We start from the raw sequence: 27,187 nt of genomic DNA on the forward strand, positions 1-27,187 counted from the left end.
CAGTGTTCATATTGCAAAGAACATCTTTAAATTTGTTAGGATTTTATTAGCCGTTATCAAAGGTCACACACCAAACTGATGGGCTGGGGACAGAATCCCATCATACTCATACTCATCATCTGGGCACACCACTGAAGAGACAGTTTGACAGGGACAAACCATCACTTCAGGGCCCTGTTCCAAAATTCAGACAGACTTGAGCCACTTTCTTGCTTCCTCTACACACCTTGCACTCCAGTAAGCTTGACTGCTGCCTTCCCCATCTAGAAAAACTAAATATTATATTCTACAAGTTGTTTGATTGGCTCCAAGGGCTACAATTGAGGAAAGGGAAATGATGTCCATTTGATTTATAAACATTACATACAAGCACAGGAACATGAGCAAAAAGGGACAGTGTCCACACAGAAAGCATTTCCTGCACTGCTTCTACTTCCCTTCAGAGTGAAGCATTACCAGGATCTATGAGGTTTTGTTCTACACACAAAAATAGCATTTAATCACAATAGAGTCCAAGAAAAATGTGCACGAAAGGTGAAGATTTCACTATAAATGATGGCACTCAATCACACACCTCTTCTCACTAATTACAACTGTCTCTCCTGAAAATTTCCAGACATTTTGAGAAGCAAGTCTCTCCCTTCCTGAGGGAATCTATGTAAAGCCTGAGTAGCCTGATCAAAAACCATAGCATCTTTTAACTATACTGTATATCCTCAAGGTTAAGGGGAGGCTGCATGGCACTAAGTGATACAGAGAAGCATTTTTATTCTCTTGCACCTTGCTCAAAATTAATTTGTTTACTATATTTGCTAATTTTAAAAAGTTGGTCCTTCTGAGAATGAGCTAAGCTTTTATCTTTCACAAGAAGCAGTATAGAAACATGCCTCACAAAGATATCAGCAGGAAACCAGGGCTCAGCTGTGTTAGATACAGAATGAAATAAAATGTTGTGGCAAATTAAAAAATAGTTTGGAGTGTAACTTCAACTGTCTGTGTGAAACACAGAAAACTTGCCGTTAGTTTGTTCAGTTACTGACTGGGCTTGGATTTCCAGTGTTTTAGGAGTGAAAACTGAATACGTGACTTAGTCCTCTTTGAACATTCCAAGTAGTAATAAAACAACCAAGGAAAACTAGATAAATTAAAATCCATTATTTTAGCCCCAAGGATCTAGCATTTGTTTTCTATCTAGGTAACTTCTCAGGTACAGGAAACCTGGTGACATGAGATGCTTGCTCTCCACTACAAAGGAAAAAAAGACCAGCATATTCAGTTGCATTCCAAACCTGCTACCTTTTACTCTAAATTTAAAAACTGAAATGAGATCAGTAGTACTTTTCATCACTGTTTCTGGAAAAGGGTTTTTTTTCCTTATGTGTAATATGCAATTCAATATTCTATCTGAATATACTTGATATGAAATTGCCAAATGATAGTGCATACTAGCACAGAACTAAATCTGCACAGCAGAAGACAGAAGAGCATGTCTTAGCAACAGAAACCCAGACTGGAATTTACATCCTGGTCACTGTAACTTGCAGTTCACTTTTTGGGGGTGTGAAGTTGGACGGGTGGAGGGGGCAAAGATAAGAAGTTGGGTTTGTTTTTAGGGGTTTTGGAGTTTTAAGATTAAGGAATTTATGAATATGAGACTGTAGGTACAGATTCTCTGGCAAATGAAAACACACAACAATTCACAAGAAAATAAATCTTAGTTTCTTAACACATCCTTACAAACAAGTTGTATATATAAACTTACAAACAAGATGTATATAACCTGGCAGAAGTCAAACATGAACCCAAGTGGCAATGAAGAGTTGATATGCAAAACTGTTGCACAATAGGTCATTAAATTAGCTGTAAGGTTCTCCAAACTGACACAGGATAACATCTCTAAAACACTGATTCTATTCATGGCTGAGACTCTAAGAGTGGCCCCGGGAGTGAGTGAGAGTGCCTGCACTGGTTTCACTGAGGCACTGCATCCTTTGGGAGCTCACCCTGACTGAGCAAGTCAGCACCCAAACACCCTGGGCATCCAGGGAAGTTAAGGATTTAAGTTTGCCCTTTAGGCCACTTTAATGAATTTGCAAAGGAAAAGAAAAAAGCATCACTGTGGGATCACAGCAAGCAGTGACCTTATGAAAGAACCTGATGCAGGATGTTGCTAACAGGCCTCCTTCAGCTCTATCACAGCTCCTACACAAAACAGGAAAGGCTTGTGCAGAGCCACTGGTTCAGTCTATCAGTAATGCCTCAACACCTTGGGGGTTGCTCACCTTCCAGTCAGCTCTCAAACCAGAAGAGGTGAGGGTGAGAGCTTGCACTCCAGACTAGAGAGCCTCCAAAGCTTTTTAAGCAGGAGTGCACACAATTGCATAACACAAATGATATTATTATAGACTTCAAATATGTCATAGTCCTATTGAAAAAAAGATAAAATTGCAAATTCTGAATGCTAATTCTGGAAACAGAGTTCCTATGGCATACACTATTCTTAAGCCTATATTTTGACATGTTATTGGAGGAGAAAGATGGCCCCAAAAAAGTCTTTCTCTATAGAGGGGGTCAAAAAATACACGTGGTAAGCAAAGTTGAAAAGAGAAAATAAAGTTGGGTTTTTTTAAAATATCAGCTATTGTAATTTTAATGCTATGCAAGGTTTAGGGAAAAAAAAAGTTCAATTTCTAAGCTGAATTAGTCGTATTAGGTTCAATAGGGTATGGAAATTGAGGTCTGAAGCCTCAAATCATACTTAATGATACATAAGGCTTCCTCTTAAAAAATAAATTACTGCTCTTTGATAAGTCTAAGAACTTCCCAAGCAAGAAAATGACTCTGTTAAAACATAGATATAATACTAATCACCTAGCTTTCAAGTATTACCTAAATACATGGTGGGTTGAGCTGGTCAAGTGGGAAGCCAGCTCTTTATCAAGTTGCCCATCAGGATTCAAATGAGCATTATTTAAAGTAAATCAAATAATAATTATGTTAAGTCAAAGGGCTGCTGATTATTAGCAAACTCAGATATTAGGTTATGCAATATACTGATATACCTTTATTTAAGAGCTCATTGGCTCCTCATCAGGCCTTCTGAGTAAGGTGCTAATCAAAAAAGTCCTCACTAACACAACAAGAAGTGTTACAACTTAAAAATCTTTAAAAGAGATAATTCTCTCTTGGTATCTTAAGGCAGCTGGTAAAAACAAGGTCGCATTTCTAAATCTGTGTTTGCAACAGCTCTCAGAAACAGCCACTGGTACTTTGAATCCTATACTAGAAAACCTCAGCCCTTTAAGCAATCTTTCACACATTGCTTCTGTGCTTATCTATAAATATAATGAGCAATCAGCCCCCACAGTGGTGCCTTGCTGTCTGTCTAGAACGACTCCTCTATTGTAAAATTTTCAGACAGTGCTTTTGCCCGTTAATAAACGGAGCAGCCAAGCTTGCCTCAGAGTTTAATCTCACAATATCTAAACTGCACACTATCCATATATCTTTATGAGCAGATACTTGGAACAGAAACAAGCTTTAGCAGAGATCTGCATTTCAAGCTACAAATCAGAAATGCACTTTTCTATGACCTTTCTTTATATACATAGAACAAAGTACACTATTAATAAACAAACATATGCCCTAAATTCCCGAGGTCAGCTTTATAGCAAAGCTGTTCTTATGAACACAATGTTAGGTCTCCTTCAAAAACCACATTTGCTTAGTAAAAAAACTGTGTGGCAGAGAACATCTGCACCCATACTACCAGAATATACATATATATAAATTGGAGGCTATAAATGTATATTCATAAGCCTTGTGATACCATGCTTCATTTCAGTTCAGCCATCCACCCCATAGGGACACAGCTGTGGATCTCTTGTTTCTCTTTTTCCATCCATGCTCTAAATCCAACACCTGCTTTAAATCATGCTGTATTTAGTCCACTAGAGGTTAAGAAAGCCCTTAAGAAGACCCTTTCAAGTTTTAACTGCTGGAGCTCTCATAGGTGGCATATTAAAGAGTTACAATACTAGCCATGGATGGACACAGTCCTGAGTCAGAAGCTGGGACCAGCTACAGGAAGATGCTAATGGGCAGCCAAAGTGTCTGGATTCAGCAGGGCAGACACACATTGCAGCCTCCCACTCCTTGCAGATGCATTTAGGAGAGGCACCACCTGCTTGTCCAGATGTTTACATGCTCCTTTCACAGATAAATCACCAACCAGCCAACCAATCCTGTGTTTTGAGAATTTTACAATTAGTGGATACTCCACATAGAAAACAACACCCAAACTTACTATATTTCATCTAGCCACTGTAATGCCATCAAATTGTAAAAATGACAGTTGCATGCATGCTTAAAGGAAATAATCCCAACGAATCACAGAAGAATCCAAAGTGAAGTTGTTGAAATATTGTCAGGGATGTTATGCTCCCTGTAAGTTATTTTACAGCCTGACCTCCTTTTTTTTTCCAAAGGGGTTTCTCAACCCTAAGACAGGCACTGCTCTGTTGGCTTTACAGGGACTACAATCACACCATTCCAGTTGCACAGGCCAATCTCTGTGACATTGTTCAGGTTACACAGCTGCCCATTTTCTTAGTTCCTGGTATTAAAGGCAAAATAAGCATGATCTAATAACCTTACCTTACATTACTAATGTAATCAGAAATACCTAAAGAAAATACAACCTAGATCAGCTAAACAAATCTTAGGCTTACTACACATAGTTCAATTAAAGTACCACTTAGGCCGAAGTTGAGACTATATTGTAGTTTAGGAATTTGTACAAATACTCCCAACTGATATAGTGAAATAGGCAACTTAAAAACAGATAAAACAAGAGCTAATTAATATATGGGCACTTGTCATTCATACACATTTGCAAGCTTGTAACTGAGATGATCTGAAATGAACAAAATCTATTGCTTTCCTTTATAGCAAACAACAATATATGATGTTTAACTGGTATTCTATTTAGGTTATTTCTCTGTCTGTTGATAGATTGTTTGAACTTCCTGGTAAAAGCTTTTTGATCCTCATTTACTAGAAGGGGCTTGCATGCTGACACAAACTGAATGTGCATCATGTCCTCCACACTTAGTTTCAACTAGAAACTGATTACAAACACAAACATATGAAATAACAAGTCATGGAGGAACCAGAGCCTTTTCTGTCCCAAAAACACGCTTTCACAAATACAGAAAGGCTCCATTTGCCTATTTGGGTGTTTTTATCCCTGTCCCCTATATTTTTGGAACCCTTTTCTGTCCTTTTCCCAAGCCAGGTTCTGCTAAGTGGGATAACAATCTATTTGGTTCTGCATTTGGGTTTTTAAAAGTGAGCCCAACACTAAATAAAAGTAGATTCCCAAGGATCTACATTTAAGTTTTACATTAAAGACCCATAGATTTAACACACAAAGGGTGTTTGTCTTACATGTTACACAGAGCAAGGCCTTTTTTGAATGTCTATTTAATAAGCTGCTTTTTATTTGTTCCCATGGCATACACACACTGATGGCCAAGAGTATAAATTCTTGCAGTTTTCTCAGACTAAGGGTTCCCTGCCCATGCCAGTAACCACCATGTTACTTTTGCTTCAATAATTCACTCGGTAGCCAAATTCCTCTATCAAGAGAAAGTGATCTTCCAGGAAAAAATAGTAAGATGTGGATAAATACCACCTATTCAAGCATTTGATTGTTTCAAGACTAGGTTCTTAAACATAACTTCATTTTGACCTTAGTCTCAGTGTATAAAAATTCCATAGAGAGACTTCAACTTCACAAATTGGAATAAAGTTGCTTCCCCCTCCCCACCACCCTCAACTGAAGGAACTGCCACTAACTGGTTTCAGGTGCAGCTCTGATGTAAAGTAATTGCACATTCACATTCTCTTTCTTTATCCATGCTGCAGAGGGAAGTGATAAAAATTTTTGAATTCAAGTAGAACTAGTAAGGAAAAGATTTTTTTAAAAAAGGAAAATCCTACTAGTTCCAAGAAAAATTGCAAGCGTTTTTCCACCTTCCAGAAGGAAAGACAGCCACTAAAGACTACTCCTCCTTAAAAAGCATTAAACATTCTTACCTACTTTTCTGAGCCTCGTTTAGCATAAAAATGCCTGATGTCAGGACCTGTGACAGCACCAGAAAAACAAATCCTTGTGAGACAACCAGGGATCCCAAGAGCACATACAGGAGATTATGGCACATTGAAACTTCCCTCAGGAACACTTGTTAGGAATCCCCTCAGCCTGCAATTTGTTTTGACAAAACCTTTCCTTGATTTCCCTGTCCACAGCCCAAGCCTCCTCTCTTGAGTCAAACACGTTGGTGTAGCCAATCCCTAAAATGCAAGGGCAGTTAAATGAAGAGAAGAGCCTGGGGGCAGGAGAGCAGAAACTGGGCGTACCCAGGGAGATCTCCCAAACCCACACGGCAGCTCCCTGGTTTGAGTGTGAACACAGGGCCTTTAAAACTCCAAACTCCAACTCTCTTCGAGAAGAAAGGAAACCATTCCCTCCCTGCTCCCCCAGGGATGCAGATACTCCGGCACCAGGGCAGGGCTCTGAGGCAATTTGCAAGGACAGCCTACCTTAGGGCAGCAGCTCTTCAGGGGACACTGCCTGGACACAGAGTCTGCTGCTGGCTGGACACTGCTCTGGTACAGCTCCTGCCAGGGGTGAAGGTGAGCTGAGCCTGGTACAGCACCTCGGGTCACAGGTGTGGCTACTCAGGCCCTGATGGAGCCCTCAATTCACAGGTGGAGCCCCTCGGGCCCTGATGGAGCCCTCAATCCACAGGTGCAGCCCTGATGGAGCCCTCAATCCACAGGTGCAGCCCTGATGGAGCCCTCAGGTCCCAGGTGCAGTCTCTCAGATCCCCGTGCTACCCCTCAGCTCCTGTGCAGCCCCTCAGCCCAGGCAGGCTCACCCCAGGCCATGCCACATTGCAGACCTCTGCTGCAGCCCCTTCAGGCTCTTTGCACGGGCACAAAATCTTAGAGGTTTCTCCACGAGCCCCAGCAGGTTCAGGTGTTCCCGGAGGGTGTGCCGAGGCTCAGGTGTTCCCGGAGGGTGTGCCGAGGCTCAGGTGTTCCCGGAGGGTGTGCCGAGGCTCAGGTGTTCCCGATGGCTGTGCCGAGGCTCTCCCCAGCATCACTCTCAGTGCCAGGCTCATGGCAGGGCGGTGGCTGAGGATCTGTGCTCTCAGCTGCCTCCCCAGGCTGGAGCTGTCAGACAGCAGGCCCTTGATTGACCACAAAGATATTTTTTAATATCTTAAAGACCGTTACAAAACCTAATGTCTCCCATCCTGCAAAGTATTCAGCTGCCACATCCCTACTTGTGCTCCACTTGGAGCACAAGTTTCCAGGAACGGCTGATCTCACAGTGGCCAGCTAATGGGAGCTAACGAGTAAGCTTTTCACAAGGGCAGTTCACTTTTGATATTAAACAGCAAAAAAAATTACATTGTGCAGTAATCTATGGGCATAGTGAGTTGTTAGAAGTTTTCAGAGTACTTTCTGATTCGTGAAAATAATTTTATAATTTTGCCTCCTGAAACCATGCCTGTGGGGGAGGCTTTTATGACTGGTGTGATCAATCTTTTGAGTTACACCAATTCTTAATTATGTCTGTAAAGAATCTGCATTGTCTACCAGCTCTGTCCTACTGTGACTTTAAAAAATATCAATTCCAAATTTCTTGAGCACTGCAAAAACGTTTCTGCATCTAATACTCAGCATCTGTCTAGAAAACATATCAATCATATGATCACAAACAGCTGTTGCATTAGACTTTTAATCAGCCATGATTTTCAAAGGAGACAAAGAATGCTGGATGCAGTGATGGAAAGTTATTGCAGAGAATGCCCTGCTTGAGAACTAAAAATCCAGTCTCAGGGACTCAGAGTTTTACTAAGCATTGTAAAAACTCTTCATGTATACAGACAGTAGACTTATCTGATAGAAATTGGATAAAATACTATGACACAATGCATGTATGAGCTAAAGTGTAAAAGGTGCTCCAGGCAGGTATTTTGTTATTAAATGTCAAAGGTATGTACTACTAGCTTACACAGATTGCAAAGAATAAAGTTGTTGCTCAGCAGCCTGTTTTCTCTTCAAGTTTCATAAATCTATTTAAGGAGGGGTTATGAAGCCCCTTATTGGAGATACAGCATATCTCCTTGCTTAGAAATCACTGATGTCCAAAAATGGCCAATTTCTCCTCTCACTAATGTTAGTGTAAATCTGCATCAGCTCTGTTGGATTCAGGAGGTATTACAGGATAGCTCCTGACTCATTTTCAATAGAACATGCCAATTTGAAATAGTAATATGGCTAACTCTGTGTTATCCATCTGACACAAAACCACAAGACTGAAGAGAAAAGAAAGGCTACTTCTAGAATTGCTATGGGGGGTTTTGTTTCGGTTTGTTTGGGTTTTTTTTTTTTAATCCCAAACTCCTGGCATTCAACTATAATAAATGGCTTCATAAAGTACCAGAAAGGATATATAATGCAATCCCTTTAAAATACTTCTAAGTTCAGAGCCGTAAGGCATTCTAAAACACATCCACACTGGGAGCATCAGGCATGGTGTTTGCTCCACAGTCAATCTGCATAAGCTTTCATAGTCTGTGACTTGATCCTGCCTCACCTCCTGACCCCTGCCTCACTTAGATGTTTCCTGCTGACCCCTTTTTTAGCCCAGAAACAGGGGCTGGTTCTCCTGCCAGCCCTTTCCTGGACTGCCTGTGCCTGCAGCAGAGGTGAATGTTGCAGAGGCTGGTGCAGCTGCTTGGGAGCTGTTGTCTCTGAGTTAGGGAGAAATCCTGGAGCTAAGGTCCATGGGCAAGCAGTCAGCAGACATAATGTCAACCAGCAAGTGATGCAAAGTTCCTGGCAATAGTCAAGAGCTTTTACTTCTGTCAAAGACCATGTACTTTTGCCTTCCTTCCTCATAGGCCAGTGAGGACTTCCCTTCATTTTAGGCACCTCAGGCTGCTTGAGGGAGCTCACAGAAGACATTTCTCTGCCTGTCTTTTGCCTCCTTCTCCAGCTGCTTATTCTTGCTCTGCCCAAAGCAGTTCAAGGTCAAAACACTCTGAATAGCAAAGGCTTTTTTTTGAAGAAAGCTTCTGTGAGATGGGCAGGGCAGACCCACATAAAACTGTATCCTGAGGCAAAAGTAAGTTTATTCCATGATTTGTGGCTCCATCTAAAAGAATAGCCATGGGATCATGAGGTTCTGCAAGCCTGACATTGAAACCAGAAACAGCCACCCTTGACAAATATTATCTAGAAAATATACTAGAGGAAAGAGTGGGATCCAGAAGTCCTCTATTCTCCATCTAGCTGAGACAACATTAGCAAATTCTTTTTAAGTGGTCAGGGACATATATGCAGTGGGTTGACTGTGTTTGAGCATCAGGTGCCCACCAGAGCCACTCAGTCACTCTCCTCCTCAGCTGGGCAGGGCAGAGAAAATGGAATGAAATTCTCTTGGATCGAGATAGAATAGAGATCACTCAGCAGTGAACACTATGACAGGCAGAACAGACTTGACTTGGGAAAATTAAATTGTTAGTAATCAAACTGGAGTAGGATAAGGAGAAATCTTAAAACACCTTTTCCCCAGCCCTTTCTTATTTCCTTCACTCCTGATTTCTCTACCTCCTCCCTGCCAGCAGTGCAGGGGGACAGGGAATGGGGGCTGCTTTTGGTTCATCACACATTGTCTTGGCTACTACAGGCTCCTCAGGGGGAGGACTCCTCACACTCTTCCCCTGTGCCAGTGTGGGTTCCTTTCATGGGGTGCAGTCCTCGGGAACATGTTGCTCCAGTGTGGGTCCCCAGGGCCTTCAAAACTCCTGTCAGCAAACCTGCTCCAGTGTCGGCTCCTTTCCCCATGGGGCCGCAGGTCCTGCCAGGAGCCTGCTCCAGTCTGGGTTTCTATGAGGGCACAGTGTCTTTTGGGCATCCACCTGCTCTGGCATGGGGTCCTCTATGGGCTGTGGGTGAATCTCTGCCCCCATGGACCTCCCTGGGCTGCAGGGGCACAGCTGCCTCACCATGAAGTGCAGGGGAATCTCTGCTTGGGTGCCTGGTGCACCTCCTGCCCCTCCTTCCTCACTGGCCTCGGTGTCTGCAGAGTTGCTTCTCCCGCATATTCTCACTCCTTTCTCCTTTCTCCATATGCAATGCAGCGTTTCCTCCCCTTTCCAAATATATTATGCCAGAGGCACTACCACTGTTGCTTATAGGCTTGGCCTTGGCCAGCAGCAGATCCGTCTTGGAGGTGGCTGGCATTGGCCCCAGAGAAGCTTCCAGCACCTTCTCAGGGAAGATACCCCCAGAACACCATCCCACGCTCCCCATACCAAAACTTTTCCATGCAAATACAATGCAACACAGTGGATTGTAATTTAATTTCTGATGCTATCTCTTTCCCCCCCCAAAAAAATGCAGATATAGGTGCTGTAGATTCCTTCATATTGCAAGCAATCATGTGAAAGAGATGGAAAACTCATGGGAATGAATGTTATCATGTTCTTCAGAGATTTTTCACATAGTTCCTAAATAAGGTGCATTTCCATACAGTTCTGAGACACAATGTTAATTAACACTATAAATCAGATACATAAAATCAGTAAAACCATAAATTAACAAAACCTGTAGAATTACATAAGTGTGGAGTACAGAATGATTATTTTTAAAAAGCAATAACAAAAGAGGCTACCAGCATTTGTTCAAGGCTGGCTACCATGGAGCTGACATTACCTTATCTGGCTGGCTGGCAGAGTTCTGCTACCAGTACCAGTGACTGGCAGAGTGCTTTCCAGAAAAAGCACTCCATGGTTTTTAGGTGTGATCTGGGGACCTTCCATTTTGGAAGTTTGAGTTGCACCATTTTCACCTGCCTTGATGCCCTGCTTTGTGAATGGGTCAGCACTTTATAATTATCATGAAAACACTTCTTTAAGGCATAAGAAAATGTTTTTCACTCTTTAGTATCATGAATCAGTCTCACATCTTTAGATGCCATACGTGCAGCTAGAAGTGGGGGTGCTTGTTGAAAAGAAAGGAGCCAAACTAAGTGTCACTTTAAGCTTTTAATGATAAATATTGCCAATAACAGGCTAATAGGTAAAATAAACATCCTTGAATCCTGTCTCAGTGTTTAGCATCAAAATTTTTACGTTTTCTTTTCCACTCTTACTTAAAGTTCAGCAAGGTGAAAGGACTTAATGTTTTACTAACAAGATACCTTAAAGTTATTAATACACAAATAGCTGTTTTCCTTTATGTCGTATGCTTGTTTTATTGCTGCAGATCATTGGCTACTAACTATAAGAAGAGATTTGTGAAGTTGAAGACCAAAATTCTTGAAAGTCATGCTTGATTCCCATTTCTGCTCATCAAAGCAACCCTACTGAAATAGAAAAGTAGTTTTCTCGGGCATCAGTCACATTCAGGAAATAAAATCCTATCAAGTCTTTGGTTCCATTGCAGTAAAAAAGCTGGTCCATAAATTAAAAGAAATGTAGCACTCAGAAAATAAAAGTGGTAAGAGAACATGTGTATTTTTTTCCCAGGGCAATTATAATTATTCTAAAACATCTCAATAGAAAAGCAAATAAAGGAATATAGGAATTGCCACATAACAAATCAGATCCGAGATCCAGTGTCAAAGATAAATGCTTGACTCAGAAAGCAAAAAGTTCGTCCATTCTCAACATTCCTGGTTCTTTTTCTTAAATCAAATCATTTGATTTGGACTTCATTGTGTCATTATGGTGTTCCTTTTTAATGGCCATTTCTCTGCATGTATCTCCTGAATGTTCTTCACCTCTGCTTGCAGTCACCACTTCCAGTTAAGCCTCCACATTCACCAAAAAATTAGAAGTGCTTTTTTAGCTGTTAGTACTCACTAATAGTCATCTTGCAAATTTGTTACACCTGGGTTGCCAACACTGTGAAACACATGTCTCTGACAGCCTCTTAATTTAGGCGTGTTCTCAAGAAAAGCATGTTCCAACAGATCTTTCCCTCTCCACAGTTACCGCCTGCACACATTAATGATATGAATCAGCACTTCTGTTAACATGTCTCCCCATTAGTGCTGCTTCTCATAAAAATGTTTGGGTTGTTCTTTTTCTGGGTTGTTCTTTTTTCTTTTTTCTTTTTTTTCCCTTTAGGTAACACAGAACTTTTACAGCACATTTTTGCACAGAAAACTTCAGACAGTATCTGCTCCTTTCTGAGCTACCTAAATCTTACCTTGTATTTCTCCAGGGATTCCTAGTTGAGATCTTCAGTCTTGGATTTTTATTCCATTAAGTGAATTGAACCAGACATGTAAATTTAATGGATAGCTCTGAAAGTCCTAATTCCTATTCTGTACCCACTCTGCCAAACTACAGCAGGATCTGGCCCTGAGCACTTTGTAATGCAGCAGCAGCTGCTGCGTTTCATATATAGCTGTACAGAAACCTCACTTGTGAACACAGACTGTTGTAGGATCAAGCAATAACTGTACAGTGTGAAGGATGCAGTCAGGGATTAGCCTACCAGAGCAGTGCTTCTCTACTGATCCCATCAGTTACAGGTATTTATGTGTATATAAAACACTTTCTCGTACACATATTTTTGTCCTGCTTCCTATTTGATTCTCGCAAAAACAAGCCATGTAAAAATGTAGGGATTTTTTTTCTAAAATGCTTGTTTTTTCCCCAGTTACTGAAGATAACTTCACAGTCTTTTAGTCTTACCACTTACCCCTAGTTCAAAGTATTATATTCCTTACTTTCAAAATAGCCTTTGTGTCTTATTTCCAAGTGACTTGCCCAGAACCACAGCAAAGACAAGGGCAGAGGAAGGAGCTGAGTCCTCCACCAGTGTTCCCTGGAGGGCAGATAACTCTCCAGGTCACTTCTTGCTCCTAGCTGGGGTTACTGTGCCTGGCAATAACAGCCAGATACACAAGAACCCCATTAGATTAAAGGCTCATGTTACCTGAAATGGTCTTAACATCAGATTAGGTTTCCAAATTCCTTTCTCCTGGAAGCTAATGAATGTGAGTTTAGATGCTTAACTATTACTTAGCTGTGTAGACTTCAGGAATAAAATATAAGCATACTGTTTGCCAAACATTCATTTAAAGGGTTCTACTAAGTAAAAATGAATTATTATAGATTAGTGAGTGTATGGACTAATCTTGGAGATCTCTGATACTGTAGTGCCTATCCATGTGTTCCTACTTCTTCCATTCTTAATAGATGTACTTGCATATGAGATGGGAAAAGGAACTGCTTTACTACAACTTAATATTTTTTGCTGAATTCATAGAGAATGCTTTTTCAAGCAGGATACTCAGACTCTTTCTTCTCTTGAATCTGTACCAGAAAGGAAATCATAGGAGCAAACCTGTTTTAGATACAGCCTTCTGCATATGTCATTGAGGCAACTGACCTAACAAACAGTGTGGTGTGGCACCATTTAAATCAGTACGATTTTCTCAGCACTGACAGCACTTCTGTATTGCTGCAAATAAACTGGCTCAGGTACCAGACTCTGTAGCTGCTCTGTCTGTGCAGTCTGCCCAGGCAAAATCTGTCCTGCCTCTCAGCCAGGCTAATTAATTCTGATGAGACTGCTGGAATAACATTGCTACACTGCATCTGATTCCTGAGCTCCAAGTGCACTGGCTTGGCATTGGCTGGGGAGCTCCTGTGCTGTGCTGCAGGACTGTCAGATACTGCATCTCACATTTCACAGACAAGGTACTCAGACATTCAAGATTTTGGTAGTTTTTCTCGAGTTAGATGGGAAATAAAAAGAAACTGTAAATCAGTGGGTGACTCACTGCTTCCCCTTTCCTCTGAAAGAGTTAACATCAGGTACATCAAGAGGCCATGAAGAGTTTGGCACCAACACCATGTTCTCCTCATCCATGGCAACAAAGATTAAATAAATATTTATTTATGTAAAAAAAAATTGCTTTAGTAATACAGTCTTGATATTTATTTTTTTTTAAAATTTGGGGATAAATGTTAGTGAAGTTTAGTGCTCATAAAAATGAGAGATTAATCCTGGCCAGAACAAGGCTTGGTGCAAGTGGACTCTGTGTAAACTCCCACACATGTCTCTGTCAATGTGCCTCAGTCAGGAGCAGCAGTGAAACGTGGCTGCTGTCCCAGTGCTCAGCCTCTCCCAAGGGGAGAAAGCCAAATCTGCTGAAAAGCTCAACGGTTCGCTTGATTGCAAATAGGTTTCAAGCCCACCAGAACAGCACATTTAATTACACTTGCCTGGTTTTGACACTGTAACAGGTACTTGTATGTCCTCCAACAATGCTCATATTATTAGGTCTATCTAAAAATAAACCATGAGGCACTAGAAGTTGTATCTGTGATGATGGGGATTGGGATTTTTTAAATTACATGTGAATTTTTAGTTTGCTGGACTCAATCCTGATGTAACAGAAGCCACTTCCTAGAGCAAATTCTAGTTGCCTCTTGCTTTGATCTTTTACAGGCACAAAAAATAATCCCAAGGAACAACTAATGCAGAGGAAGAGAGCACTGATAAAGAAGCAGGTGTACTCTAAAAAGTGGTATAAGCAGGTCAATAGGAATTTCCCACTGGCTGTTCAAATTGTGTGCCTGTTTGCCAGGTAACCAGGGCTAACCACATAGAATTTTCCCCACTGTGAGAAGTAATCTTATCACTGAACCAATTTAGTAGGAAAGCATATTCTTAGGTTGCCATTGGCCAAGGACCAATTTTACAGTGGGCTCCAGGTAAAACTTGAAAGAGATTATTATTTTTTTACCTTATTTTTTTCCTTAAAGAAGCAGAACACAAATGTTCACAAAGTCCACCACAAGTGTACTCAGATCTGTTCTCCACTTACAGGGCAGCAGAACCCAAGAACCAAATTGTTTCAAGGCAAGTAGTGCACCAAATGCACATTTTTATGTGCATGACCTGTTTTCCCCTTAGTTTTGGGGAGAAGAAAGAACTTATTAAAGAAGGGAAACTTTCTGCATAGAGGCAGTATTTGTGAGTATCAGTTTCTCTGAGGAGAAAAATATGTTGAATATAATCTATTCATACTTGCTTCTCTTATTCAAATCCCAACTTACTGCACAGCAAAATCGCTGGAAATGATCCCACTAATTTCAGTTGATATATGACAGAGTCCTGGCTCAGAAGAATGCTGTGATCACATTGACATCACTGGACACTTCTAAGCAATATTGCAAAAGCAGTTTGCCCATAGAACTGCTTTCCTCATGCTCACAATGTGCTTTATGGAGCAAAAACCCACACTGGGAAAACTCAGAGAAGGCTGTAACTCAGGGAATTGCTTACACATTATCCTGTTGGGTCAAAAATTTTGTTTTTCAAGAGAATGTGAAATGCATTGGGTTTAAAAAGCTCTGACTTATATAACAGTTGCCAAAGGGCAGCCTATTCATTAGCCAAGACATAAAAGTAAAAAGGCTGCTCCAAGGCCTTGAGGCAGCACAGTTTCTTGAGCTGTGCTTCATAACAGCTGCCCTCCTAAGTCTGGTTAACGTCATCTAAAATGCTCTTTAACAGAGGACTAGGATGACACACTTACTGTCACAGCATCCCCTCTTTGGACAGAAAGAAATGTCTTCTGTTTCCAGAGCTCTCCTTTCCAGTGCTGAACTCTGACATACTGGGTTTGAACTTTACCTCAAAGTATTCACAGCAGGCAAATTTGCTCTTTTCTTCTTTAATATAACCTTCTGCTCTCCTTAGTCCTTGATAAACAATGGACGCTCAGATATTTATTGTAGCATGTACTGCTGGCCCTGCACAGTTCAGTCCTCTATGAAGAGGCTGCTTTGATCTTTTGAGGATCAAGGGCAGCCTTACAGAGTATTTATCCTTCCATTTTACAGGACAGCAAGTAGGGAACCAGTTTGAGGGAGCAAAGGGAGAGAATGTGCTTCTCCCTAGCAGATGATTTTAATAATTTGCCATAGAAATAATTAGTGCACGCTGCAGTTTTTCCTTTAAATGCTGCTATAAAATTATATAATTGGCTACAAAAAGAGAAGTCTTCCTCTCTAAATCTGGTGTGTCTTTTTCCAATCTAGAAGTCCAGCAGAAAGCTGGACACTTGCATTTATTTCTTGCATACAGCCTGCTACCCTGCCACGGAGGCATATCCTGTCCTTGTTCCAGGGCTGGGTTACCCAGGCTACCTCCTAACTGCCCTTTACATGTGATCTCAGCCTGTGAACCACTTCAGAGGAGCCATCAGCACACAGTTGTAGCTGTTCAGGGCAGTTACCATCACATGGTCACTCGGTTGTGTTTGTGATGTCTCTCAGCCAAGAGTGTCAGGTTGCAGGGGAAAGTTCTGGCTGGGATGTCTACTGTAGATCAAGGTCTTGCCAAGGAAATCTAAATAAACCTTATAAAAATATTCTCTCCTTCCTATTTATCTTAGATTTCTGAAGTTATAACTACTTAATTTATCAAACTTGATTTATTTAAGTATTTACCTTGGATGCTGTTATACTTGATGGTTTTGAGCAAAGAAATAACTGATTCATAATGACAGTTGCATGCAAAAACTCGCAGCACCAGGAATTAAGCTAAACAAACTCCTGATTTATTTATATTTTTAGCTACTAGCAAAAGCCTAAATAGAGTGCTAGATGCAATTTTTAAAAAAAATGCAATGCAGAAAAGAACTAAAACAAAACAAAAAAAATCCATAAACATATAGAAGACCATACCCACCTGCTCTGTCCAAACACTCTGGAGGAGAAAAGGGAGAAGAGATTGAACTGGCTGCTAATGGCATTCAGGCTGATGCCTCCTGAGCATTTCTTTGGGTGTGAGGCCACCTCAGTTCAAGCTGCCTTTCTCCTTCTCCCACAATGCCTCCTGCCAGGAGCATCCTGCCATGCAGCTGGCACCACTGCTGCCCTCAGGACGACTCTCCTTCGGCTTAAGGAAGCTGCTCGCTAGGAGGAGGTGCCTACAGGAAGGCTGTGGAATGTATGCACCAAAGATGACATTTACAAGTACAAGCAACCTTGTAAATTGGTCCTGATGTCCTCAAAAGCAATCCACATTCATGGTGCAGCAGTTTGATTTTCAGAGCTATTGCCATGACAGCAGAACAGACTTTTCCGGTATGAACAGGGCTGGGACCAGGATTTCACACATGTTTTCAGTTCATAGTTGTGCCTCTCAACCCTGTATTAGACTAGAACAGCAGCCTAGGCTTCAAGGCCTTTAAATTTCAAAACAGATTAAGACCAAAATTTACTGTAGCCCAAACGTACTTTACAGTAGCCCACCTGCTTGTAGTGTAGCCTATGATGAGTTGTGATGTTGTCTGGATACATACATTTGCTGGAACAAGGAACCTTTTTCCTTCTTGTGAGGAAATGATGAAAAAGGAGAAGTAACTGGTAGCCCAACTCTCCCATTTGTTAAAGCTAAACAAGAGGGAAACAGCTGTCTCCGAAAATAGCAGCATTTATAAAGCACATTATATAGCTTTGTGCCTCAACAAAAGACCAGAAAATGAGATGAGGTGCTTTTTAAGGCATTTCTGTGCAGCAGTGTATAGTTCATGACTTTAGAAATACTGAATTAGGAATTCAAAATTAGCAAGCCTGAAGCTGTAGCCCTCACAAAACCCCATCAGAAAGCTGTTCCTGCATCATGGAAATGTAGAAAACAAGACTTTTATGGCTATTTCTTTCCTATCTTGTCTAAGATGGACTTTCAGAATAAAACCTCAGTTGATCAAATGATAGAGGCAGAAGATGCAGATGTAGCTCTGAGTGGAAATGGGCCTTGAATGAAAATATCCACAGGCATCATATCTGTAAGCCAATTAATTCAGCTGACTTGCTTCTTTCTCACCTCTACCTGCACAGGTAATCCCAAACTAATACTTTTTTTCTCACTAAAATTTGGAGGTTTAGTCCAAATATTCAGTTGGTTCCTGTGGCATTGATTTTACAGGAATCAGTAGCTTTTCTGTCATCTACACATACGAGACCAAAAATATCAGCACTTTTCAGAAGCAGTAAAGCAGGGCCCATGGAATCATAGTGCTGTGACACAACTGGGGCTGGTCACTGTCACGGCCCTGCCCTGCACACCCTGCTGGTGCACAGTGAGGCTGTGTCCATGTAGGGCCATTCCTCCCCTGCTTTGCCCTCCAGCTGGGCTCTGCTTCCCTGGCAGGGCAGACAGCTCTTGCTGCTTCCTGGCACCCAGGAGGGGGGAAAGGGACAGGGAGCTTGGGGACAGGGCTTGGCTGGGGGATGGAAACAGAAGGCTGCTGTGGAAAACAGCTAGCTCTTCAAGTCAGTGAAATGCTGGAGCTTCCAAATCAGAAGAAAACCTAAGAAGCTGATAAAATTATTCAGATAGGAAGAGATCACAATTAGTAACTGAGCAAAAGCTACAGAAGGAAGAGTCAGAGACTTCAACAAATTGGACTGTAAAGATGAGAGCAGAGGTGCCTGCGAGGGGCATTATGAGCCTTGTCTGCTCTGCAGTGCCACAGAGAGAGCCTTTCCACTGTGAGTGGAGCAGAGCAAGGTGTTATTTTATAGTGGAAATGCCTTGCTCTTTTTGAAAGAAGACATAACTCTTTATGGAATAATTTACTAATGCCATTTAAGAAATTGAATTCCTGTTCTGTGAGAATTTTATTTATGCTAAATCAATATATGAAGTCAGAATTTCATTTTATTGCTGAATAGAAATTATATTAAGAAAGCAGCCTAGAAAAAGGAAACACTTAACGATACTGAACTGTTTTAGTCTTGAAGTGGTTTCAGTGACATAATGATATATTAAAAATAATATATTTAAGTATTTCAGAAAATAGCAGGAGTAAAAGGAACTATAGTGCTAAACATAGAACAAGATATTGTTATTCTCAAAATTACATATTGATATTACTAAAATAGGATTAAAATGATTAATTATTCTTTTCTTCAAGAAAAAATATTCAAAATTGACATTTCTTACCAAATGTCCACATTTGGCAAGAACACCGTCTTCCAGCGGTAACTTTCTACTGTCATTTTTTTACCATTTTTCTCTGCAGTTGAAGAACAAGTGTACTGGCTTCTATTGCAACATCAGGAGAGCTGACAAATACGTATTTGGTAGCCTCTGACACCAGTGCTGATTTAGTGTGTGACAACAGGAGTGCTCTGTAGCCATGCAATCTCCTGCACCTCACCTTTAATTTACTTTTTGCAAATTCAGCTCTGAAAACCACTGTTATAAAGACCACCAGCTGCACTGCCTCACAAAAAAAAGTTAGTTCAGGATCACTGTATCATCCTTGTTTCTCCAATTTTCCTTCCTTTAAGCCAAGCAGCTGCCAAATGAGCAGCTCATGGATTTCAGGCTGGGAGTGGAATCTCACAGTTGAGGCAGTGAGCGATGCATGCACACACACACGCTCTGTGTCTGAACTGGAGCTTGGTCCCAGGGAGACACAACCTCTGCAGTGCTGCATAAACAAATGCCATCTTCATTTCCTCCAATGGCTCGATGGTACTGAAATGGAGCAAGCTGGATGCACTGCAGGAGGCTTGGAAGTGAGCAAAAGGTGTCTGAAGAGTTTTAGCACAGCCTGCTGGGAAGCTCTGAAAATACACAAGGGCCTCCCCAAGGACTCTATGGAGCACTGATATGTGCAAGCTCTGACTCCCAGCTGACTGCCAGCAAGGTCAGCCTATCAGGAGGGTTCATCTCCAAAAGCAAAAATATGAATCTGAGTGCTGAAACTAATCCAAAATAAACTTCCTTTTTATTTTTCCCCTCTGTGTATCAGTCACACTTAGGCTATATTAGCACTGCTTGCCATGGCACTGCACAGATGTGGGATTGAAGAGACACCCAGCTGTAAATAGATCTATGCCTATTCCTCTGTAAAAGATTTATTACCTTAATTTTAGAAAGTTTAGTAACATTATGCATTGCTGATGTTGGCAATCCTGAGTCTGAGGACATAACTATTTAAAGCTAAAACTATTTAAAGCTATATTTTACTATACTTGTATTAACTATCCTTTCTAAATAATGTTTTATCACTAGAAAGATCTTTGAGCATCAACTTGCACAGTACTTCTGTAGTCATGTTCTTTTCTTTTGCATTGAAAAGACAGATTGACTTAGGGTTTTGTATAAAACTAGTCTCTGTTGCTGTGTCTTTCAAATAATTGAATTATATTTACCAGAAGACTTGAGGTATTTCTGAAGCAGAGCTGATGTACATAGAAATGTTCTCTATTCTCTAACTGAAACTTCCTTTTCTTCCATTGTAGTTCTCCCTAGTCCAAAATCAGCACGTTGATCCTTGGCAAACAGTTGTTTAACCTACGAAAAAAGAGCTGTGGTACAGCTGTGTAGAGCCCTCAGGGTATTCCTGATTTTCTTTCAGAGACAATCTGTAGAATGAACCATGTCAAAAAAACCCTGGGCCTTTACAAAAGCAAGATGCCTTGTCAAAGAGATAAGCATTGGTGCTGGACAGTTTTTCTGAGGAATGTTAAATAAAATATACAACTTCTTGCTTAATGAAGCCCCTGCCTGGAGCCACCACTCGCTTTACTTTCTTTGCCATCTCACACAAACATACAGCTCACAATGGTAGTATTTTTCTCCCCTTTGTAACTCTTAGCTTCAGCACTTTCTGTGGTTTGTGCAGTTTGTGCCTCTCATACCAGATTTCACCCAGCTTTCCTGGCTTGCAGCAAAGCCCAGAACTCCCTGCCTGCCTCAGTCGCCCAGCAGCCCTCCTGTACAGGTGTCCTCGGGGTAATGTGGAGCAGAGGGCAGGGACAGGTGGGGACCCTCCAGGCCTGCCCAGACCCTCAGCTCCTGTGTGTGGCCACCAGCTCTCCCCAGCCCATCTGCTGAGAGCAAGGGGCAGAATGCCCTCCCTTTTCCAGTGGGAGTGAGCTCAGTGCCACTGGGGTCTGGCAGCACCAGCCAGCTCTGAAGTGAAGAGGATGAGTTCATGGATGCTGTCTGCACCTGTGTGGGGAAAAGGAGCAGGCACAAACATGCCCTGCAGAAGCACAAATCCAGCACTGGGGGCTGGGGTGTGGGAGAGCAGTAGGGCTTCTGCCATCACCCAGAACCCTGAGCCCCAGGGTGCTGTGTGCTGGCCCTGTTTTGTATTGCATCATAATGTACAGCCTCTGAAAGGGTTTTAATATAACTGCCTTGTTGATTACAGAGCCTGAGAAACAGGAAAAAACTAAACAGAAGCAAACACTCACAGTCTACTCCTCACTGCAGTTACCTGACTGAGCAGAATCTTGTCTAGACTCTGGGGTCCTTCCTCTCCCCCATCTTCCCACACTGGATTCTGCTAACACAGCACTGTAATTTTTACATACCCACCTTTATGTCAGCATCTACCCAGAAAATTGTGGGAGAAATCCAGTCTCTCTGGTCATATAAGCATTTGATTACTTCATTTGTTGCTCAAAGTCCTCTCTCAGCTCATCTTAGTTGTTTTTATCCTGGATTTCAGATTCTAAATCACTCTCCAAGAGTTGTTTGCTGAGCTGGAGGCAGTGGTTAGCACGTTTTCTGTGGTTTAGCTGTACTTGATGACATAAACATTTTTCATCTTACTTTTAGACTGTTCTCTACTTCCAGGTTATGCAAGGCCAGTGTGCTACGGTATTGTTCTTTCCCTGACAGAGCCAAAGCCGTTTCTAGCAAAGCTTTCTAGCTTGGGCTTCATGTCTCACCTGCAAAATGTTTCACTGTATTCCTGGGGAACGCGAGATTAATCCTACAAGTGAATAAACCAAATGACTATGGAGCATCTAACATAAGAACCACCTTCTACAAGCTCCATGTCACCACCTCATGGATGTCTGAAAAACAAAGGACAATAGAAAAGGCCAAAAAAGCATCGCTGGCACACACATGGAGAGTTCCTGGAAGCAATCAGAACTTCTAAACTGTGTTAAGATGGGCTCCTTCAATCACTGTACTGGGATTTAATGAGATTTAATTCTACAATGTGTTCTTTAATTTGAAAATAATTAAAAGCCAAGGGCTCAGTTTTCCTCCTTGTGATTATAAGGAACTTTACTGCAAAAGTGGTTCACAGAAGGCACATGAGGGCAGTTTCAGTGTAAAGCTCCATTTCTCTAATAATGAAGACATACATGAGGGAAAATTTAACAGAGTCAAGGACTTCTCTTTCAAAGTAGATGCACAAATCAAGAATTAAGTTGCCCATTCTTCTCTTTTAAAAAAATACCAGCAAAAGAACATTGAAATATTCTAGATTTCAAAATTGCACAGGGTTTTTACAGCCTAGGTGCTGCAGGAGCTAAAAAACCATAGGAACCTTTTTTCAAGAAATTGAAGTATATGATGGCCCTCAGATTTAAAACAAGAAAAGTTCAGTGTAATTTTTGATTTGGGAAACATTTTCAGGTATTTCTAGAAGTGTGACTAGTCTCTGTGTCCACAGCCTTACATTAGACAGCAGCACTCATCTCTTTGTTTTGCTACCTCAAAGAGAGGCTTTACAGTTGGCAAATCTTAAACAAAGGAAAATAAATTAATTGTTCTCTGACACAATGCAATGAACACCAGTGAACTAATCTGTGTCCAAGGGTCTTTATACTTTTGATCTTCAAGGTATGCTAAATTTGCAATTTTGTTTCTAGTTCCTCTAAAACTAGCCAACATTTTGGGCCTGCAACATCTTTTAGATTATCTTCCCATGTAGTCCCTAGAGCTTTCCCTCCACACATGAGCCCTTCAGCTTTGTTAGTTTATCACCTAACACAACTCCTTGCTGACAAGGAAGTTCAGTGACAGCCAAGGAGAATCCCCCTGCTCTGTGTCTGCTTGCTGCCACGTTCTGAAGCAAGCCTGCCAGCAAGCACTTGTCTGAGCTGATAATTGTGAATGATAGATTTGATCTAGGCTAATAGCACAATTTAATTAGAGTTTTAACCAAGTGTGACTGTACATGTTGTTTAGACAGCCCTCTAAGTGTTTTCAATTATGTTTTGTAATGAGAAATTAGGAATAAGCAGTGATAAACTTGGAGCACTGAATCAGCTGTGTGACTGCTCCTTTGATGGCTTAATGCAAAATAAAATGAAGTCTCTTTCCTCTGTTCTGATAGAGTCATGACACTTACCTGGGTACACACACAGTTTTAGAAGAATTAAATTATGTGCTTTCCTACTGACATTTGTAAATTTTATCCATTTATGGGACAGCACAAGATTTTATACATTCAGAAGTAAATGATCTATTTTCATAGTACTAGAGAACAAAATAATTTTCATCTTGTCAACTATTAATTACCTTTTTTATTTATGTCATTTCTATTTTATTTATGTTCTGAAAACAGTAGGCTAAAATCCAGTCAGAAATAGTAAAAATATCAAAATTGTAACATACAAAACATCATTATGGAAAAAAATATCCTGTACCAATGAAAATCTACAAGTTTTGAGGAAAATTATCAGAGTATTCTCCAATTCATAAAAGAGGTTGGAAGGATTCATGGCAGTAGTCATTTAAATAAAAGTAAGCATAAGAAAGAGATGTGCAAGTACTCAGTATTTTAAGCTCTAAGAGTAAACGGGATGTGTTTTCCAGAACTGTTGCAATTATTCAAATACCAATCTCCAAACTCCTATAGGAGCATCAAATTAATATATGTGGAGCAATAAGGACACCTTGAGGACAGCTAGAAAAATGCAAAGATTTCTACTCTGCAATGATGTGGGAGGATTTACATACTCTTTCTAAGTCTGAATTCCTTGGAATTGCCACATGATGTAATTTTTAAGTTCTTAAAAACTGTTTGTCAAAGTCCCACAAGTTCCAAGAGTATTATTAATGCTCTTACTAGTCCTAAAATACTAGAATATATGCTTACCAATAGGTTCCAAAATTACTTGCTAGCAGTTTTGAAGACAGATCTGTTCTTGCAACTCAATAATTTTGTTCCAAGTTGCTTTTTTCCTTGTTACAGAAATAAAAAAAAATTTTGCTTTGCACTGCTCAGCATAGTATTATACTGTACATGTTTTTAAAAGGAAAAGTACAAAAAATAGTGAAGGTTTCTGAAGAAGTATTAAATGCAAATCTGCACAAAAAATAAAATTCCACAGTTCTTGGTAATTCTCTACAAGTTTCAAGTATTCCTGTAAATTTGTACCTTTTAAAAACCGAAATAATTAAACATTTTCAAAAAAAAAAAAAAAAGTGGGAAAAGGAAGAAATCTTATACCTCTTATTTTGCTCAAGATTTTTGCATGTGAGAAAGCACTTTTTTTAGTCTAGTTTTAAGGCAGAACTGCACATGTGGGGCCATTTGTAGAGCTTTCTGTTCCTTTAGCGCTATCTGCAGCCTTAGAATCATTACATATTTCAGGTGGCTCAATTTCCTCTGGCCGTGGTGGGCCAAGATCAGCTGTGACCAAATCAGTTTCCTGATCTGATTTTCCTACTTCACTGCAAAATTCAACTTTGTCTTCCTGCTGGCTGTTCTTCTTTATTTGTCCATTCTGTGCAGGGTAGGTACTGGCAATGGTGTCATACAGAAATTGGTATTGTTCCTTAAAAATAAAAAGAAGTTAGTGTTAATGTGTGCTTAGAGTCCAAGAATTAATCCATTCTTTCTTTGTTCTCTTACATTTTAGAAATGTAGCATGCAGTTGGACAAGCAAGACTCCATATGAAGCAGCTTCCACAGGTTTTTGGCATAGATTGCTGCCCCTATGGTTTATTCTGACTTCATGTGTACATAACATTTCTGAAACTGTCTGCATCAGATATTCCAAGTTGTCACTCAGTGCCCTTTTGATTCGTAAAGTACCAAAAATACAGTTTGTAGAGTACCTATGTTCTTAACATGAGTCTGGAAAGTCATTAATAACCTGCCCATATCACTGAAACACAGTTCCTCTGCAGTGGCTGCCAGCCTGCAAATGGAGTTCATCTCCCAGCTGCAGGAGGGACACTGCATGTACATCATGAACCAGCTGCAGAACAGCAATTTATGCAATTCGTAATTTCATACTACACACTCTTTGCCAAAGGCAGTACAGGACTGCAGCTCTGGACATCTCAGACTCTTTCTTTCCTATCAGCAAGGGCCAATGCCCAAATGGTGGTGAGTGTGAATGTTCTGATTAGAATCAGGGCTCCCTATAAAGAAATCATGCCCAAGGTTATGGGGATATTAGTGACCATGATAAGTTATCTCTTTTTTTTTCAGTTAATTCATAAGATTTACTTACAAAGGAGGAGACCATTCCCAGCCTGGTGCGACGAAGAGATTTTACCACTTGGAAAACATCTATTACTTCTTCTATTTCTGCACTTTCCAAAAGGGTCATTAAAGCACAAAATACACCAGTCTGCTGTGATCCATCACTAGAAGATGATGCAAAATGTGCATGTAAATTTACAAAATAAAATCAGAAGTCTTCTGACTAAATGTTTTTGACTAATATTTTAAAGTCTTTATACTGAATTATATTTCCAAAGCATTTTTTACTGGACTGAAATTGTCACAATTAAGTATATGTGTATGATTCACACAGGAGATAGTTTATCTAGAGACTCCCTGGACCTGAGGTACCACTTAAAGGGAAATTCAAAATTTCACACTTACAGTCTCAACTAATGTTTGCATGATTATCTTCTGGTTTAGATGGCATGCAAGGCTATTCCTGGAAATGGTCCTAGAAAAGTGCACTTGTATCCTGGAGTGAGACATGATCCTAAAAGCTCTAGTGAATGTTCACTAGTGCATCCTGCAAGAGCACTCTGACTTAACATTTCCCCACTAAATAGGTGCACCAGTCAAGAGCAGCTGCTCATGGCACTGCTCTGTGCCCACACTTGCCCAAGAGAAGTGTTCTTGCTTTTCATCACTACAATCCAAAAGGCCAAGCTTGAGCAATTCAAGGAATCTGCTAGGGAGAGGTGAGTCTTCAGACACACAAAAAGGCTTGTGAGAAAAGGTAGGCATCCCAAAATGATGGTTGCTGTGTATACCCAGAACTTGGAGCAAGGTAAATGTGTGTGCTGAATTCAGACCCACCAGCAGTGGACAAGGAGTGGGACACTGCGGGTTCTCCTGTTGTCCTCAGTGACTGGTCTGGCTGGAAGTTTTTGTTTAATGTTGAGAATCATGGTGACTAAATCTTTGGGGGTTTCTGGAACATCACAGCCACTCCACTTATGGTACTGGTACTGATACACCTTCTGAGTGTCTTTTGTCTGGAAAACAGCAGAGGAGATGTGGTTAATGTTCAGGATAAAAAATGGATTCACACAGTAACTCGACTGCTGCTGATTTACAAAGGAAGAATTATACTCCTGAGGAACTGCAGGGTAATAGTTCTGCCTCGTGAATAAGAGGTAGGTGGATATCCAAGCTTTATTCAAAGTACAAAAGACAGCTGATCTCCTGAGACTTCCCTACTACCATCTCAGCAACTCACTAAATAGAAAACTTGAGATAATTTATAGCATTTCTCATGATTGACTGCTGGTCTGGAAGAGAAAAATATTTCCATTTCTTAGAGAAGGAGGTAACTGCAGTGGGAACTGTTACTTCTCTTTCTTGAGGCTAAGTTTATAGATTTGTTTTTAAATTTCAAAACTCCTTGAAAACTACCTTTTGGAATTTGCAAAGCAGCTTTTACCTTCAGATGTGTAACATCAAATGCACGTATGGTATAGCTAGGACCAGAGTTGACATCTGCCATTTGAACTTCTATGCCATCATACGTTTGCTTTCCTTCTCCCCAGTACTGTGCACAGAGTTCCTAAAATGGATAGAAGTACAAGTCAGTGGTTGCTACTCAAATCTCTTTTTATTTTGCTTTCCACATGCACTTAGAGAGTGTATTGACTTTAAAGTAGGAGGAGTTCCATTTTGTATTTTAAAATATAGCATCATACACTTTCCCCTCAAAAATTCATTTGAAAGTAAATTAAGTAGGTAAATGATAGAGCAAAATATATTGGAAATGCAAGTTCCTCATCCAATGGAAAACAGTTAAGTGATGCAAGGGAATGAGAGAGTGCAGTGCAGTGTTTTGTTTGCATGTAGAGGATATTCAGT

The 27,187-nt window shown here is 40.7% G+C and overlaps 1 protein-coding gene across 1 annotated transcript in view; it reads right to left on the minus strand.

Annotated features, from left to right (window-relative positions):
- Positions 1–23,409: 23,409 nt before the first annotated feature.
- PTPRC (protein tyrosine phosphatase receptor type C) overlaps positions 23,410–27,187 on the minus strand; it is a 60,903-nt gene continuing 57,125 nt past the window's right edge. Inside the window, exons 28-31 of the mRNA XM_083867066.1 lie at positions 26,766–26,888; positions 26,159–26,337; positions 25,350–25,485; positions 23,410–24,665 (exon numbers count right to left, since the gene is read on the minus strand). Of these exons, the coding sequence (XP_083723192.1) occupies positions 24,393–24,665; positions 25,350–25,485; positions 26,159–26,337; positions 26,766–26,888 (711 nt within the window). The 3' untranslated portion in view covers positions 23,410–24,392. The remainder of the gene's footprint in view (positions 24,666–25,349; positions 25,486–26,158; positions 26,338–26,765; positions 26,889–27,187) is intronic.

This window comes from Zosterops lateralis (assembly GCF_965231275.1).
Source record: "Zosterops lateralis genome assembly, chromosome: 9".
In the NCBI taxonomy this organism is placed as follows: Eukaryota; Metazoa; Chordata; class Aves; order Passeriformes; family Zosteropidae; genus Zosterops; species Zosterops lateralis.